The sequence below is a fragment of the Pseudopipra pipra genome, chromosome 14, assembly GCF_036250125.1.
Source record: "Pseudopipra pipra isolate bDixPip1 chromosome 14, bDixPip1.hap1, whole genome shotgun sequence".
In the NCBI taxonomy this organism is placed as follows: Eukaryota; Metazoa; Chordata; class Aves; order Passeriformes; family Pipridae; genus Pseudopipra; species Pseudopipra pipra.
The window spans coordinates 4,928,329-4,945,629 of NC_087562.1; the positions used below are offsets into that span (position 1 = coordinate 4,928,329).

Below are 17,301 nucleotides of genomic sequence, written 5' to 3' on the forward strand. Positions count from 1 at the left end.
AGATTTGGCCTCACACTGCCTTTCCCAGCAGGGTTGGGGTTTGTGCTGTGTCAAACCACCAGCATTTTGCAGTTGTGTTTCTCACAATTAAGTGGAACAGAATATTGTTGTTCTGCAGATATGAATGTGAATTACATGAAGTTTTGTTGCAAGAATTTTTGGAGAAAGAAATTGTTTTCTGTAATGCAGCTGGAGAGGTTAAGATGGGAAATAAATGGCCATGATGGTATTGGCCATTTATTTGAGGGGTGAGCATTCACAACCATGCATATTGGTGAGGGGTCAGCATTCACAACCATGAGGCTTTTCCATGACAAAATGCTTGATGCTTGTCTTGTCACCTGCAAAATGAGCAGTGCACAGGAAGTACATTTACAAAACCTTATTTGCTTACATCAATATGCATTTTTTGTGCTTTTGATTGGTCATTATTATTGCACTAATAGTTTATATGTATTTTTTGGGGTTTCTTAAGAGAAGTTTCTTGATAAATGTCATATTTTAAGTGGAAGTAAAGGGTGGATAAATAGGTGGAAGGCGTTACAAATTTTCATTGACTTAGATCTGTCCATGCTAATTCAATCCAGTAAATTAAGGAGAATGCTGCATGCATTTGAATATAATATTACTGCATTTTTTTTCATTAAAAATAATTGAAATTGTGGAGGGAATAAGAGATTTGCATTTTAATTGCAATGGCATGATACATAGCTGAAAAGGAAAGGCAGCATGGAGGGGCAGCTTGTGTCCGAAGTCTGGAATCAGCCTCTGAGGTCTGACTTGTTCCTGGCAGCCCCTTTCCCAGGGGTGAGTCAGGTGTGTTCCCAGTGAGCTGGAGGGTGTCCTGGCCCCAGCAGTGAGCTTCCACCATCATCCTCTCTCAGAGCCTCTCAGGCTTTTCCCATCCTGCCTCATGGGCTGGAAAAACCTCACACGTGTTCTGCTTGCTCAGAAACCTCAGCACTTAGGGACAGAAAATCCGGCACTTAAGGAGCTGCTTGGCTCTGCTGCTGGAGTGTAATGTCCCAGCTCTGCCAATCCACAGCCTGTCCAGTGTACCTGGGAAATACTGGATCGATTGTACCTGTTCTGAAGAGAGCTGTGGCATGGAGCCATCTTCCAGGTCTGAGGCAAAGTAATTGCACCTCTCAGTCGGAAGGAATGAGCACTAATGGAAGACAGGATGGACAGGCTGACTTTTAGAGATTACACTTCATTCTTTATGAACAAAAAATTGGTTTCTTGTCTTGGAAGGTCAGTAAATGTTGCTACAATCCTCTAATCTAACCTACATAATGCATGCTCTGAAAACTTAGCCAGGAATTTAAACTGCCATGCCCAGTGTAATTAGGACATTTGAAAGATATGGAATGTAAGCCCTGCAGTGACCACTCTTCTTCTGTTCTGCTCTGCTAGATTTTGTGTTTGATGCTGGAATACAACATCATTGATAACAACGACACCCAGCTCCAGATCATCTCCACCCTGGAAAGCACAGACGTGGGAAAGAGAATGTATGAACAGCTGTGTGAGAGGCAGAGGGAGCTGAAGGAGCTGGTATGTCCCCTGCACACGGTATTGCCATAGCACGGTGGGGTCTGCACCCTCCAGAAATGGAGCTTCAAAAGAAAGACAAGCAGGGTGTGAAATTCCCAGTTAGCAACAGGATGGGAGCAGTGCTAGGAGGATTTTACTGTGAATATGTATACTGTGTGGTATTTAGTGATGTGACTAATCCCATACTATGTTTATGAATGATATTCAATAACCTGCTTAGGATCTGTGTGAAAGAATAAAGGTGAAACCCTGCTGTCTCAAGATCTTACAAGTCAGCTTGTCAAATTCTGCCACCTTTTGACATATGAGTAGCAAATATTTCTAGTGCTGGCCAGCATTTCTGAATGCTCTGACATTCGCAGCAGTTCACTAAGATGGTCTTAAGGTCTAGTTCTCCGAGCTAGAGCCTATAGAAAAAGTTTTTTTCCTGGTTTTAAAGACAGGATCTACCGATTAAAACCAGATCTGCTCTCATTAGCACTTTTTTACCTATGCAAACATAGCCCTGCACAACCTTCCTCTTCCTTCTTTCACATTTATATTTGTCTTTAACCTCTGCTCCCAGCCTGAAAAGTAGATGCTTTTTTTGAAGTCAAACAAACGATTTTATCAGCTGCACAGTCTCAACCCCTTTGCTCTCCTAGTCCAGCATTTTAAAGCTGTTTCCTTTAAAGTGAAAGTAGCTAAATACTGGCAGGCTGGAGCAGGCAAATGGCATGAGAAGACCCACTTAGCTGTGGTTAGTGAGTGTCCCCTGGGTAGCAACAGGCACACTCAGAAAAAAATCTGTCAGTGCAGAAAAAGCAGGGATGAGGTGGCAGGAAGCTTTGAAATCAGAGCAGGGTTTGTTCTAGTGGAGAGCTTGCTGTGCTTCCGTGGGTCTGAAATGTAGAATGGCAACTTGTTTGACCAAAATATCTTCTCTTTTACAGCAAAGAAAAGGTGGCCCCACAAGGTTAACACTGCCATCCAAGTCCACGGTAAGTTAATCATGTCAACAGAAAAACAAGCTTTGTCTTTCCATATTTAAACACTTGATTTATGTTTGCCATGTGGCACAGTGGTTTGGGGCAGTTGAGTGGGGAGCCATTCCGCTTGCTCTGTCAACACAACTGGAGTTTACACAAGTAAGGGCACATTTCTCCTCTTGGGCCTGTGCAGCAGTTTCCAACCCCAGCACAAGCATCAGACTGTCAGGTTTATACTGCTGTGCAGATTTGGACCAGTAGATTTGGGGACAGAATTTTGCGTTAAAAAGGCAGCAGTTCTGGATCTCAGACGTGGAGGTGTCAAAAGAGACCCAGCACTGTTGCAGTTAAGCCTGGTGAAAACCCAGACTATCTTCACTGGGGCCAGGTAACAGTCCTGAATGCAGTTGGGATCTGGACCTTGTGGTTGAATCTTCATGAAGTTTAAAGACCCAACTTCAGCATTTGTCCCGGCACTGAAGCTTTCGTGTCTCATAAGGATACACATGCAAAGAACATTTTTGTCCTAATGTTTGGACAAATTTTTCCCAGGGTGTGTGAAGCAACACTGCCACAAGAGCCCAGCTGCTTGCCAAACAAACAGAAACTTCTCTATGTGGTTCTCTGTTACTGTAAACAAGTGGAGTAATTGTGCAACTCCCGCTGGTTACCAGTATCGGTGACACGGACGGTTACGGGCTGGGGAGTCCATGATCCTGATTATCAATCCGTTGCCTCCTTTCAGGATGCAGACCTGGCCCGCTTGCTAAGCTCGGGATCTTTTGGGAATCTGGAAAACCTCAGCCTGGCCTTCACCAACGTGACGAGTGCTTGTGCTGAGCACCTCATTAAACTGCCTTCGCTCAAGCAGCTGAACCTGTGGTCGACTCAGGTAAGTGCTTTGCAGTCTGAGACTCAGAGCAGGAACCAGCGCTGACTAATTCTGAAATTTCACATTACGTCAGCACAGGAAGAGTGTGTGAAGAGGCTTGCTCAGATGACTTTGTCCTCATGCTATTTTTATGAGGCCTTCCTGTGGCCTAGCCTATCTGGGCGGCTGATTTTGCCTTTTTTTTTTTTCCTAATTTAATTTTTATATTTTTATATTTTATATTTTATTTTATTTTTAATTATAAAAGGGTTGCTGCTATCTTGAGTTGAATGGTCCAGTTGGGCATTGTTGCTGCTGTGTACTGTATCTGTGCTGTTCATCTGAGAAGTGCTTATGTTTTCATGCATTTAGGACAAAAACATGATGCTGTGCATCTCATCTGGTCAAGTAAAGCACAGAGTCTGTGCAGTTTAGGCAGTGAATTGCTTTGAATGCTGATCAACCTGACAGCAACAGAAAGAAACTCAACTAATGAATAAGTAGAAGGAAAATGTTATTTTGTAAGCAAAAAGAGACCAAGTTAACTGAATAAATTATTCAGCTGTTAATCGAAAGAAGTTTTAAAATTAAATTTTTCTTCTATGTTTTACCTCTGCTTTTGGTCTCTGAGGTTCTGCACTGAATAGGTTTTCCCCATTTTCTGTTAGCAACTATTTGTAGTGTTCCCTGAAAATATGATTATTCTCAGTGCAGCTACAAAAAGCAGCATTTTTTTAACCCAAATGTCACGTAAATATTTTGTTTTGTGTTCCTAACTACTTTCTATCCCAGAAATTTCCTTTTTTTTTTGTATGGGGAGTATGAACTGATTCCTTGCTTTTTGTAAGACTCTTTTTTTAATCTCCTTCAGATTTGTCTTAACAATATGACTTTTGGATTTGAAAATTTTGATGCTTCTTGCTCAAAATGAGTTTGATTTCACTGGACAAAGATTTTATGTGTGTGTGGGGGTTATTAAAAAAGAAAAAAAAAGGGTTTAGATTCCATTTTATTTTGCGATATCCTGGTTTCCATTAATCTTAGAATTTAGAAACAGCAGAAACCAAGTGGGTCAATAGAACAATTACCAATCAATAGTACATTGTTCTGGAGACCAAAATAGCTAATTAATACCACTTGCATTGTGCTTTTTCTGTGTGATGTGGTTGGGAACTGGCTGAGGCTGCCGCAACCATCGTGTATAGCCTGGGTGGGAGCCTGCTCGTACAAAGTCCGGGCTTCAAAGGCACCATTCTAATTAAGTGATGGGCTGTGGTTAAGTGTGCACAAGTCACTTAATTTCTCTGTTCCCTGCCCGCAAAACAGGGATAAAACTATTTGCTTTCCCTCCTGTCATTTGTGATTGTGGTGAACGAGCAGAGCGCGGCTTTGAGGGCTCATCTGCAAACGCTGTTTCCACGTGCCCTGTTTGCACTGAGGGCCCTGCACAAGGTGTTGGTGCATTGTTTGAGACACAACTCTGCTTGTGCCCCACAGTTTGGAGACGCGGGGCTGCGGCTCCTGTCCGAGCACCTCACGATGCTGCAGGTGCTCAACCTGTGCGAGACGCCGGTGACGGACGCGGGGCTGCTGGCGCTGAGCTGTGAGTGACCACAGCGGGAAGGTCGTGTGGGTTCTGAGGGATTCACGCGGGTTCACACGGAAGGCTGAACTTTTGGCTGCCACAGCGATGCTTCCGCAGGGATTTTAGGACAGGCCTTGGTTGTGGTTGGGTTTGAACTTCCCTCCCTCCTGCCCACACACGCGACCGTTCAGGTGTGGGCAGGGGAACGGGGATGGTGACCTGAGCCTGATGGCACTTGGTGGCCTTGTGTGGGCTTTGTTAGCCTGGACCATACTCTGGCTCTTGCCTCTGCCTTTACTGATGTCACCTGCCTGCCTCTCACGTGGTGACCTGTTGCCCTGGGACCTCCCAGCTTTCTTCCCACACCCTCCCATGGGCATCCCCTCTGGGTGGGGCCTGACCTTGTGGTGCAGGAGGGGAAGATTGCAAAGCCATGTGGCAGCTTATCAGTCAGTTTAGCAACTGTGCACAGCAGGTTCTGTACTCTTCTGGCATTTTTTGGTCCTTCTTTTCTGGGGAGGTGAAACTCTCCCTATTCTTAGGTTAAACACAGCAAGGCAGAGGGAGGCATTCAGGATTCCCTGAGCACTGAAACCTGCTCAGTGTGCCAGAATGAAACCCTCTCCTTCATCCAGCAGTGTATTATAAACCTCACTGTTGGGTTTACAGGGCTACTTTCGTAGGCTTGATCCTACGCAGACGTGCCAGACAGGCCAGTAGTTTTGGCTCATCTTAGGAAACTATTCTGCTAAGAACTGGAGCCTAAAATGGGTATGAGGGGAGGAGAGGGAGCACTGCTAGATCAGCATGGCCCCTGTGAGCACCACGCAGAGCACTGAGAACGGGCACTGTTCAGAATAATGTGCAGGAAAGTGATTACGAGAAGTTGACTGAACTCCTTTGAAGTCAGTGGACTTAAGCATATGCTTAATGGCCTGTCCTAAATAGGGACTTTTTCCTGGATGAGGGCCCAAACAGCTGTTTATCCATTTGTACTTCTATATTTTACACTATTCAGCATTTTCCTGAGAGTGCTCACATACATCTTGTTTATGCTTTGGCCTACTGTAAGTTGATTATTTTAAGAAAATGCAGAATGATCAGAAATAACTGTCTGTTTTTTCTTTTAGCCATGAAGAGCCTGTGTAGTTTAAATATGAACAGCACCAAACTTTCAGCAGATACCTATGAAGATCTCAAGGTATTTGTGAATTGCATCCACTAAAGATGAGAAGTAGATTTAGCGCGTGCATGGTGGTGATACCTAGTGCAGAAAGAACTGGCCCCATGGAGTGGGTGGAAAGTTATCCAAAGAGGGTGAAGTGGATTATTTTGGGGAGAAAATGACTGAAAACAGCATTGGGAGGTTGCTGGCTTTGATGGACACAGGAAACATTTAGTATACTGAATGGAGAAGTATGAGATAGAATCAGAAACTGAATCTTTTTGCCAATGCTCTCAACAGTAAAAGGTTTTGTCAGTAAAAGTTTCATAAATAGGAGCATATCGATGTTTCTGATGAAGGATACAGAAACAGGTAAAATCTAGTGCACACCATGTCCTGTAGTGTTAACAGGACCACAAGCAACATGGCTGAAGTGTTACAGAGCTTTGTATTGGAATGCAAAGGGAGAATTAAAATCGTTGAGTAGGGTGCAGGTTTATCTTGACATCTCCAGGACTGGAATGGGCTTTAAGCAGAAATGCCTGCACAAATGCCCAGTTCCCAAATGTGACATGTAAGATGTCTGGTGTTGCTGTGAATTCACAATGTTTTGTCAAAATGGTGTAAAGAACTAGAATGTAGCTGTGGGAGGGGAACGGCCCCAGGTGGTTTCAGACAAAACCTGCCTGAGATACGTCAGCTTTCATGACTTCATGTGGACTTTGCCTTCACTCTGGTGTTGTGTGAGTCGCATCTCCCAAAATCTTACCTTAGAAACCCAAACACTCAAGATGAAACTTGGCATTAGGTTGTCTTCTATGTTGAAACCTTGGATTGGGGCAGGTTTGCTCAAAAGGTCACAGTCTTGGGTTGAGTTTCTAACTTGAGGCAAGCCCTGAAACTGCTCTGCTTTCAAAATCCACTGCAAACGTCTCTCTTTGGTTCTGGCTGTAGAGCCAGGGCTCCCCCAGGGACTCAGTTGCAATCCTGCTAGCATGGATTTTTCAATATCAAGTTTTCAAAACTCGTGTCACAATTGTATATGCAAAGAAGTCGTCCTTGGAATCAACAGCTGGCTTGCAGATGGGTTCACACAATGGAGCTTGTATCAGGCCCCAGGCATTTACAGACAATCAAGGTCAATGCTGATTTTGGCCCAGGGCTCTGAAATCACATCTATTGAAAGGCTCTCTCAGTCCCACCCTGCTTTTGAGCCCCTTTGCCACTAACTTCTTACTGAAACTCATATTTTCCTAACCAGTTCCCTCTGCTCTGGTATTGCATTAACAGTCCTTAGCAGCAACACAAGAAAGTGACTTGCCAGGGCAAACAGCAAAACTGGCTGTGAGCAGGGTCCCGATGGCTGCAGAGAATTCAAAAAGCTGAGAAAACACGCAGGCGTCACTTTTTCCCCTTTCACCTCTTCCACTGAGATTTATCTTGGTGGCCATTTTTTAGTGCTCTGTTCAAGAGAGGGTAATAGTTTCTCTCCCTGGGGCACATGGTTGTAGGTCTTTTGAGAACAGCTCAGACTTCAAAGAATGTATTTTTGATACAAATCTTTCCTTCTTCTCCCCTTGGTCTGCGAGAGCATTTGGGGCACAAGCCAGTAATGACATTTCCTCTCGGCTCCATCCCCCACCCCACTAAACACACTTGCACACACACACAGACACCCACATATGTACCAGGCAGGCTGAACCAGACAATAAATAAACACCCACTACTGAAGTCATTATTGCCTAACTGAAAAATTATTTGCTGGCAGTGTCTGTAGGATTATGACTAGCTCTTATCAAAATATGCGTGCACATAAATCAAGGAGTGAGGTAATAATGACTCCTAGAAACTTCCAAGTCCTCAATTATGCCCTAGCCTAATTAAACGTGTTTATTTGTTTTGAGAGAATTAGCCATGCAATTATGGTCAGAGAGCACGGAAACGGGATCGACAAGTAGGAACAGCACAAACAGCCGATCCCCGTCTGCCTCGCGCGGGGTAATTCAGGAACGACACGGAAGTTACGGAAGGGAGACCACAAAGACACTAAAAAGATGCTAAACTCTCCAACTTTTTTTAGTATGTGAAGGGAGAAATCAAGCAGTGCCTTAGTGTGGAGGCTGAGGGAGGAACACGTGGCTGTGCGCTCGATTTGAGTCCACTGCCTTCTTGGCGGGAGTTTGGCAAACACATTTTCCTAAGCATTTGTATAAAAAATGAAGATCAGGGTCTGATCTGGACCCGATTGCTGGTACAGATTTCACAGGGACTTTTTACCTGAGTCCTGAACACGTGTCATTAATCCTGACCTTTTCCTCTCTTCCCACACAGGCTAAACTACCCAACCTGAAAGAGGTGGACGTCCGCTACACCGAAGCGTGGTGAACTCTCCCTGCCTCCGACTCTTCTCTTTTGCTTCTCGTGAGAAGGAAAAGATTTTTAAAACAAACAGAGGAAAAAAAAAAAACAAACACAAACCGGAAAATAACTTTTGGCTAATACCTGTAGAGCAGTGAGTCCGGGGACTTGGTGGCAGGAGTTGTGGTTGTGGGGTAGCGGAGTGGCGTTGTGTGTGTCGGGGGGACGGGGCAAGCCTGGACCCCGTTGGATTCTTTCAGCTTTGTGATTTCAGAATCAACGTAATTTAAATTGAAAAGGAAGCAAACAAACAAACAAAAAAAGGACTTTGTAGCAGCAAGAGGATTATAAAGAGGAAAAAAAAAACACCTTTGTGGATTTTATTTGCCTTTGTGTTTTATGCCGTGTGGAGAAAAAAAAATATATTCATTTGTCATTATTTACCTGGGTTTCCTTGGCTGGGACCCAGCCAGCCAGAACTCCTCTTTCACCAGTTTTGCTCCAGAAAATCAAACTTACAAAAATCTCAAGAGAAGAAAACCAAAACCAATATGATTTTCACCTCCCCCCGTGTCCTTGCAGTTGTTATGCAAAGTAATTTTGTTGTACATAAGATTTACATAATGCACCTATTTAAGAAAATGGTTCACAAATAACAGGTCTGGGACCTGTCTTTTATTTATGAATTGTTAATTCTTTTACCCTTTTTTTGCGTTTAGTACTGTATAAACTAGTTTGCTGTCTTGTTGTTATTATTATTTTTTTTAAGGAAACGTCCTCCTTGAAGAATTGCCTTTTAGTAATGCAGACTGTATTATACTCCCTCTCTGTCAACATTCATCGCGTTGTCTTTTTGATTTCAAAATGCCTCAAACGTTATCAAATAGGAAGGAAAATATCAAAGGGGGGGGTTGGTCGTTGGGGGAGGGGATACAGGGATTAATAAAAGTCACATTTCCTTCCGAAGTCTGAAAACTTTCTTTAGTCTTTTAAACCACGTCAGGTTTGAACGCGGGAGACGGGGACGAGACGTCGTTCATTTTGCCAATGGGGTGTTCGCAGAACTGTAGATTTTACAAGTTGCCTCCGTTGTTTTCTGTTTACGTCCGATATTTCAAAAAGAGAAAAAAAAAGTTCTCCCTCCACTTCGTGCATCAGCTTTTCCTGGTTTTGTTTTTTTTTTTTTTTTTTTTTTCCCCTCCCCTCCCTCCCTCCCCTCCCTCCCTCACCTGTTCTGTGCACGCATTGTTCTGCATGTTCCTCTGGGGACTCTGAGGAAATCGCGGTGTTGCTGATCCGATAGCCCTGACCTGTCTGTAAATGTGACTGCTACATTTTTCAAATTCCACAGTTGCTTAGAAGATGATTTTTTAAAAATTGTGGTTTCTTTTATAACTATGCTGTTGACTTTTTTTTTTTCATAATGAGCCTTCATTGTACAGAGCTGCTTATTTAAAAAAAAAACAAACAAAAACAAAACAAAAAGTTTTTCCTCTGTTTAACACCTTTATTTTATTCTTCAGCACCTCGAGGTTTCACATACAGCCAATGTAATTTTTTATATATAAATATATATATATATTTAATCTTATTCAATGGAAGCCAAGCTTTTGTTCAGGTTTTTTTTGTTGTTTTGTTTTTTTTTTAAGTTTGTTGCTACGTAGACTACCCCATCCCAAATAATGTTGTTTTTCTCTTTTTTCCTTTTTTTTTTTTTTTTGATAATGAAACAGAAATTGAGTCTTAACTCATGTAGTGTGTCAGGTTTTTTTCCCCCCTTCAAATCCCAAACTGTACGAGGATGCAGTATGGGAAGAAAGAAGGAAAAAAAAAAAAAAGAAGAAAAAAAATGCCAACATTTTCCTTAGCACTGTTGCTTTTACCAATGGTTTACTACTACTGTTCTGTAGCTGTGTACAAAGAGATGTGAAATAATTTCAGGCAAAAATAAACTGTAAGTGAATATCTTTTAGCTGCGTGCTTTGTGTTTTCTTTGAAGGAGGCTCTGGCCGGATGGTGACGTGGGGACGCTGTGGGAGGTGCAGACACCAGAGCCCTTTGCAGAGCGGGGGTGTTTTCCACCGGTCACCAGGTTTTGAGGTACTATCACTTAGAAGGGATGAGGAGGAGAAGGACAGCTGAGTCCAATTGTGTCCAGTTCTTGCATCCCTCCCCAAGGCTGTTGATCTCTGCACCGTCCCCAGTCCTTCAAAGGCTTAAGGAGTCCTTGCACTGGCCATGGAAGGAGTTGCATTGGTGGGAGGGTTTCTTGCACTGCTTGCCTGATGTAGGCAGTGCTGGAAACACTGGGGCATTTCCAGACTCCAGAGGGGTTCCTGTGTATTAAGGTGCATCTCAGGGCAGCATCCAAGGGGAGGGATGTGCTGTATTTGTGTTCTGCTGTCCCTGATGAAGATCCCTGGTGTGTGATGCCAGCAGGAGATCCGGCTGGAGCTTCACAACTCTGCTGTCTAGATGGTTACTGACCTTCTTTAACCTTCAGACAAATGGGCCCCACTTGAAACCAATTCCCACAGATGTTCTGAGAGCTGCCTTCATCACTCGTATTCCTATACTCTCATTTTTATCTGTATTTCTGTTATATTCTACAAATGAGACTTCAGGACACGGAGAAACACGAGGGTTTTTACTGTGCTTCCAGCCAAGCTAAGAAGTGCTCACTGGATGGCTCTTGATAAAGGCAATAAGCTGTGCCTTTATTTTTTTTCTTCAGTAAAACCAGAGAGCTGTAGCTGAGGCTGTCAGGCTTTTTGGGTCTTTTCCCCTTGATCAGTCACTGCTGCCTGTGGGCTGTCCTCCCCTGGCAGTAGCAAGGACTTCACAAAGCCTTTCTGGACCCTGAATAGCCAGAAATATTCCTGTGATGTTGCATGAGGGACTGAGAAATTGCCCAAGGAAGGAGAGTTTTGGGCTTTGGTCAGATGAAGGCACATGTTGGACACAGCTGCTCATCCTGCTGTGGGCAATGACTCCATCCCTGAGCTCCTGCCTTTGAGGAAACCGGCGACAGCAGTTGGGATCTGCAACCTCAGCTGGATCATCGGCAGTGGGAGAAGCCTGAACGTCCACAGTGCACTGATTTGCCAAGATGCCACATGGGTGACTTGAGCAGGAGATGGATGTGCCCAGGACCTGCCCAGGTCCTGCCTTCTGCAACGGCCTCCAAGAAATTCCTTTGTGCTTCTTCCCTGCTCCGAAACCAGCATAATCTCCCCCCTGCGATGGCAGCTGGCTGAACAAAATCTGAGCAAGCCTGAAGATGATCAATGTGTTGTTCAGTAAAGTGGTACTCGGGGTCTGTCTCACCTGGCACAGGAGTCCTCGCTGTGCTGGAGGAGCTGCCTTTGGTCCCCAGCCTGTGGCAGTTACAGAGCAGCATTGTTAGAATCCTTCAGGATTGCGTCGGACCGAGGATTCTCCCGTCGGTTACAAAAGGTGGGGATTAGACATGCTATAATGGAGTTGCTGTATCTCAGCTTGCACTTGGAAAGGTTTTCCTGAGCTTTTTTTTTTGAGAGCACTGGGCCTTGTAGAGGGCTCTGGTGGTTTCCCCTGGATAATGATGGCTTTCTGCCTGTGCCCAGCTGCTGCTCGCTGATAATGGAGCCACTGAAAAGCTGCCTGGTTCCATCTGGGAGGTTATTCCTGCCCATCTTCCTGGGGACTCTGAATGCCAGGGGCTTGTCCAACCTACAGCTTTCGGCTTTCAACCCGAACTAGTGCAGTAGCTCTGATGCAAGTCCAAAAAGCACAAAGGCGCAGCACTGCCGAGTTTCAGGAGCAATTTTCTCATGGCCTCATTAAAACCCTGCAGTTGTCTTACCTTCCTACTGCTGCTTTCACTGCTCACAGCTACGTTTTGAGTTTCAGAAGACCAAACACAGAGATGAATCTCACAAAGTATCAGTTGCCTCCAGTTTCCCAGCTCTGTGGGTATGGCTTGTTTGTCGCTCAGAGAGTAAAGTATGTGCCTGAAATCCTGACAATTCAGATGGATTTGCTTGTAGGGGAGTGCTGAAACAGCTGCTGGCCTGAAGTGTTTGTACCAGGTAAGAGCTTGGTATGTCTTGTTCATATGATCCTTTCACACCAGGTGGAGGCCGAGTTATCCACAAGTCCCATCCATGAAGACCTGAGGCTCCTTTCCCAGCACTGAGGGAGATGTGGCAGATTGTGTCTCAGGGGTGGGTGTGGAGCATCTGGACTGTCCTCAGGGCAGATCTGCAGGTTGCTCAGAGCCCTCCTGAGGTCTGTGGGTGTCTCGATCCCCTCAGGGCTGGCTGTGTGACCCAGGAGTGGCCAGGCCTTGTCCCAGGGCTGTGACCCACCCTGGTCCCCAGGGCAGGGAGAGGCTCCATCTCTGAGCCTTGGCACTGAGCACAGGAAGTGTCTCTGACAGTCTTCAGTCCTTATCCTTCCCAGAGAACATCAAGCCTCTATTCAGGTAAAGTCCTCTTGGAAACAGAGCAGACTCTGGACCAGAAATCCCTAAATGCAGTAAGGGAATAAAATAGTAATGAGCTAAGAGCAAAGCAGGGAAATGCCAGCTCCACCCAGGACTGCTGCCTTCTGGAAAACAGCACCAGCTGGGCCTCTTCCCATCTTTGGGATTTCCACTCCCCCGATGGCTGGGAGCTGCAGTACCCTCCTCTCTCATATGTACAAGGATTTTTAATCGGGAGAAGGAGCTCCTTGAAACTTTGTACACATCTACAAGCAGTAGGCAGTAGTGCTGCCATCATTCTCAGGCTAAGGGCAGCGCTGACCTCTCCCAGCCCCTGTAACAACAACCAGCTGTGCCTGTTAGAACACATCACTCAGTTATATTGCTGTGTCTTGAATTTTTAATGATTTTTTCCAACTAAATAGAGTACTCATCTCAAAATACTTGTTTTAAGTGGATGTTACAATGCAGGTTTTTTCCATTTTCTTTTCTATTGACTGGGGAACAGTCTAAATAAATATTTGAGATAAGCCATTTTTATTAGTAACAGATCTTGGAATATCCTTTTTGCCAGTAATATCAAACATGCAGGTATTTTTCCTGCTAGCCTGATACCTGCTTTTTTTTTATTATTTTTTTTTAGGTGATTCACTTTCATGCTTTTCACCAACCAGCTAGAACAAGTACTGTAATACATTTGTAATGTTCAAATAGGCTCTATCAGATTTTAAAAATATACATACCCAAACCTCACGGAGATCTGCTGGTCATGGATGAACCTTGTTGATACAGCACTGCTGATGTAAATATGTGTCTTTTTTCTACCTCCATCTACAAAGATCCAAACACAGCTCTGTGTAACAGAATATAGTTCGTGTTGAGACCATTAAATTGGTCTCAACACCTCACACTGGTCTCAACACCAGTTTGCTTCACAGATCTGGCAGTTGATATAGTAACCAGTTTCTTGTTAATTTTTCTTCCAACTGGGATAGGATATCAAACATTAATCCTTTAATTCTAATGCAGGATACATTTGAAGCTGATTTGTTCACCGTAGCTAACTGAGACACTTTTAAATCTTAGCAGTCTCTCCCACCCAGAATCTCCCATTTTTACATAAGCCTTTGCTACGAAATCAGTGTCTTTGTATTAAATTACAAGAAGTTCTTTTAAAAAGAGAAGTTTGCTTTGAATATGGGATCAGACTGACTGTCTGATCACACTGACTGTCTCACTGTAATGAAAGTGGTGCTGCTGTCTTTGGTATGCAGTGTACCTCTTTACATTGAAATACAGAAACTTTGGCTTAGGGATACTTTTCTTTCCATGTTTTACCAATTATGATGACATTAAGGATAACTAATGTTAGTGACTCATTTGCCAGGTGCTTTGAGATCTTGGGGCTAGGTTTGGTTATTTACTGCTGCAGAGAGGCAGAGTGTGATCCTTGAAGGTTGCAAAAGCACATTTATCGGGAACACTTTGAATTTCAGTTTAGGCCATAATGTTAGAAACACACAGGTTGTGGTTGATTGTTGTTTATAAAAGAGAAAAAGTATTGTAAACCTGTCTATTAACTGGGATTTTATGTTGCTCTCTGATGCTGTTTTACCAGCTGCCTCCCACATGATTCCCTCTCCAGCCCTGATGGATGGGGTGAGCAGTGGTGGTGCTGGGGGAGCATCCCTGTGCCTGGATCCAGGCGGATGGGGCCCATCAAGATCCCTTTCCTGGTAAGGAAAAGAGCAGATCTGGCTCTGCACAATGACCTAGTGTAGAAGCAGGGTTTGTCCAGTGTAACAACAAAAAAATAAATTAGGCCTTTATAAAAATCCCATCTCCAGCTAAAACAAACCTCCCTGTGACTCAGGGCTGTGTGAGAGGGGCAGCCAGGACAGCGGAGCTCTGCCCTAGCGCTGCTCCTGCCCTGTCACTGAGGTGAAAGGCTTGTTTTAACATTGCAGTGAACTCAGTAACATGTATTTTTGGCTGGAACAGTCTGACCCAGACTTGTGCAACAGTCCACTATTAATGGCAGTAGCCCTGATAAGTTAAAGGAGGCTCCAGGGGAATCAAGGATTTGTCTAATGGGATCGTATTCATCCCTGGAGCTGGGGCCAGTGAAGGGCTGAGTCTCCATTCTCAAGCCTGGTGAAGATTCCAGGTCCCACTCCTTCACGATTCTTTTCTTCAGGGAATGTGCTGGGTATTGTTTTCAAAGGGATTTTTGGTTTATTGCTGGGGGGACTCTGTCCTGGTGCATGGGGGAACCTCACTGAGCACCGAGGGCAAAACTCCACCAGCAGCCATCAGCTGCTCACCCAGGCATTACGTCCCTCATGGAGACATGGAATTTCCTCTTTAGTTGGTCTGTCTGGCTCCTCCTGACAGGAGAATGAGTGGTGGTGGCTCTGCATAATGCAAGTGGCAGCGAGCTCGTGGTGTTCCTGCACAGTGAGAGCTGTAGGTGCCATGCACAGCAGCTCCCCCAGTGTGAGGCATCTCCTTGGGTGGGAAGCCTCTACCCAGGTCACCTCCTTCACATTTTGGGAGCTTCCAAACTATCTTCCTTGGAAATACTGTCAATTTATGAGGATGAGGAAAATGGGTCAGTGTGTGCAGGGCAGAACACAGCCCTGGTGGGTGTTTCTAAAATACAGCCCCATCCCACAGCTACCAGTGATGGGCTCCCCAATACCCCCAGATGATGTGAGGAGGGGTTTGGGCTGCTGGACATCCCTGGATGCTGTGACAGGGTCACCTCCTGTGAGAAACGTACAAATAAATAAACAAAAACCCCAAACCAGGGTGGGAGGAAAAAGAGAAAAAAAGTTGCAGTTGAGGTTGAAGCTGCTGCAGAGCCGATGACATCAATGTTTCCATGGCAACAAAATCTTCACTTAGGTATGGTGAGTGCCCTGAGCTTGCGGCTGCCAAGGAAACCTGCCTGAGCGCCGGCACACAGCCACTGCGGTCCTGGGGCCTTCCTCCTCCTCTTTCCCCTGCCGTGCCACTGAGGGGCTCTGAGCTGCACCCTGCTCACTGTTCCTCATGGAAGTTAGTTGGTGAAATTGTCCATTTTTCATCCCCACTGCTGTCCCAACAGCTCCAGCGTGTCCCAGGAATGATGAGGGGGAACTGCCATCAGCAGTGACGTGGGGATGTGGCAGCTCTGCAACCGCCCATTGCTGCACCTCGAGTCACCTCCTGTCCATCCATCACTCCAACATCTTTATGGAGGCCAAACAGAGCTGTTGGCCTGCTCCAGCTCATGAGTGAAGGTACTTTGGTTTTGGGGGCCTGGTTTGGACTGATGCCCTGCTCAGGGGCTGCAGGGAGCCCAGCCTGGCGCGGGGCCCATTCCTGTCCCAGGGTATGTTGTGGTGTGGCCCCAAGGGCAGCAAGTGGCTGGAGGGGTGCCCCATGGAGGATCAGGTGGGTGGGACATTTCCCATTCCTCCATGCCTTGAAATGCAGCATGAAGCAAACCCATCTGCAGCCACTCCTTTGCTGGGAGGCTGTACCAGCACAGTATAGGCCAGGGCTGGGTCATTTTGTTCCCTGTGATTCAGGTTAAAAACCCGTGAGTACCCACAGCATGGGGGACTAACCTGCAAGGAGAAGTAGGGAAATTCATGAGATGACAACCATGTTTATCCTCCCCCACCACCATGTCTTCCCTCCTCTTCATTAGTACCAATAAGAAGCTTCTCCTGAAGTTTGGTTATTCTCTTGTAATGCACTGAATTCAGACAAGAGCAGTGACTAATGAGTCACCAGGGTAAACCCATGGGCTAACAAACATTGAATGACATGAGGAAAAATATTTGATGTGAGGTTTGGGTCTGAATAAAGTCCCAGTTTCAGTGCTGTGCTCAGCTGAAGCCATGCCATCACTGGCCAAGGGTGAGCATCCTGACCAGTGCTTCCACAGCAGCTTTGGCAGCCTAGAAAGACCCCAAAAGCCTCTCCAGCATGGTGGCAGGTCGTTAAGTGGCTGCTGGCTGAGGGGCCTGTTCTGTCATGAACTCATCTCCAGTGAAAAAACATAATCCAAATCCCACGAAAGTTGATGGGAAAGGTTCTTTTTTTAGCTCATTTTAAGGCAGACCTCAGTGATTAATAAGTAGTCTGGGGATTTTTGTTTGGATTTGTGTTTTTAACTGGATATTGAGTACAGGCTTAAAGGCTCCAGTGACTGATCGTGGCAAACGATGCTACTACATCACTTCACGTGTGGCCATGGCCAGCCCTGTGTGACCCCAGCAGGGACTGTCTGGTTGGCTGTTTGCACTCCAAGGTACGGCTTTAGCTTTGATTTTGGAAGCT

General features: G+C 45.2%; 2 protein-coding genes across 3 annotated transcripts in view; both read left to right on the forward strand.

The window, feature by feature from the left end:
- Positions 1 to 10,476, forward strand: part of CMIP (c-Maf inducing protein) — a 132,935-nt gene extending 122,459 nt beyond the window's left edge. For both annotated transcript variants that reach the window (XM_064670942.1, XM_064670943.1), the window contains exons 16-21: positions 1,417 to 1,557; positions 2,490 to 2,537; positions 3,271 to 3,417; positions 4,894 to 4,999; positions 6,112 to 6,182; positions 8,478 to 10,476. In XM_064670942.1, coding sequence (XP_064527012.1) covers positions 1,417 to 1,557; positions 2,490 to 2,537; positions 3,271 to 3,417; positions 4,894 to 4,999; positions 6,112 to 6,182; positions 8,478 to 8,531 — 567 coding nt within the window. In that variant the 3' untranslated portion in view covers positions 8,532 to 10,476. The remainder of the gene's footprint in view (positions 1 to 1,416; positions 1,558 to 2,489; positions 2,538 to 3,270; positions 3,418 to 4,893; positions 5,000 to 6,111; positions 6,183 to 8,477) is intronic.
- Positions 10,477 to 15,929: 5,453 nt separating this feature from the next.
- The window catches only part of PLCG2 (phospholipase C gamma 2), a 77,015-nt gene continuing 75,643 nt past the window's right edge, over positions 15,930 to 17,301 (forward strand). The window contains 1 exon segment of the mRNA XM_064670935.1: positions 15,930 to 16,253. The gene's annotated coding sequence lies outside the window, so the exon portion shown is untranslated.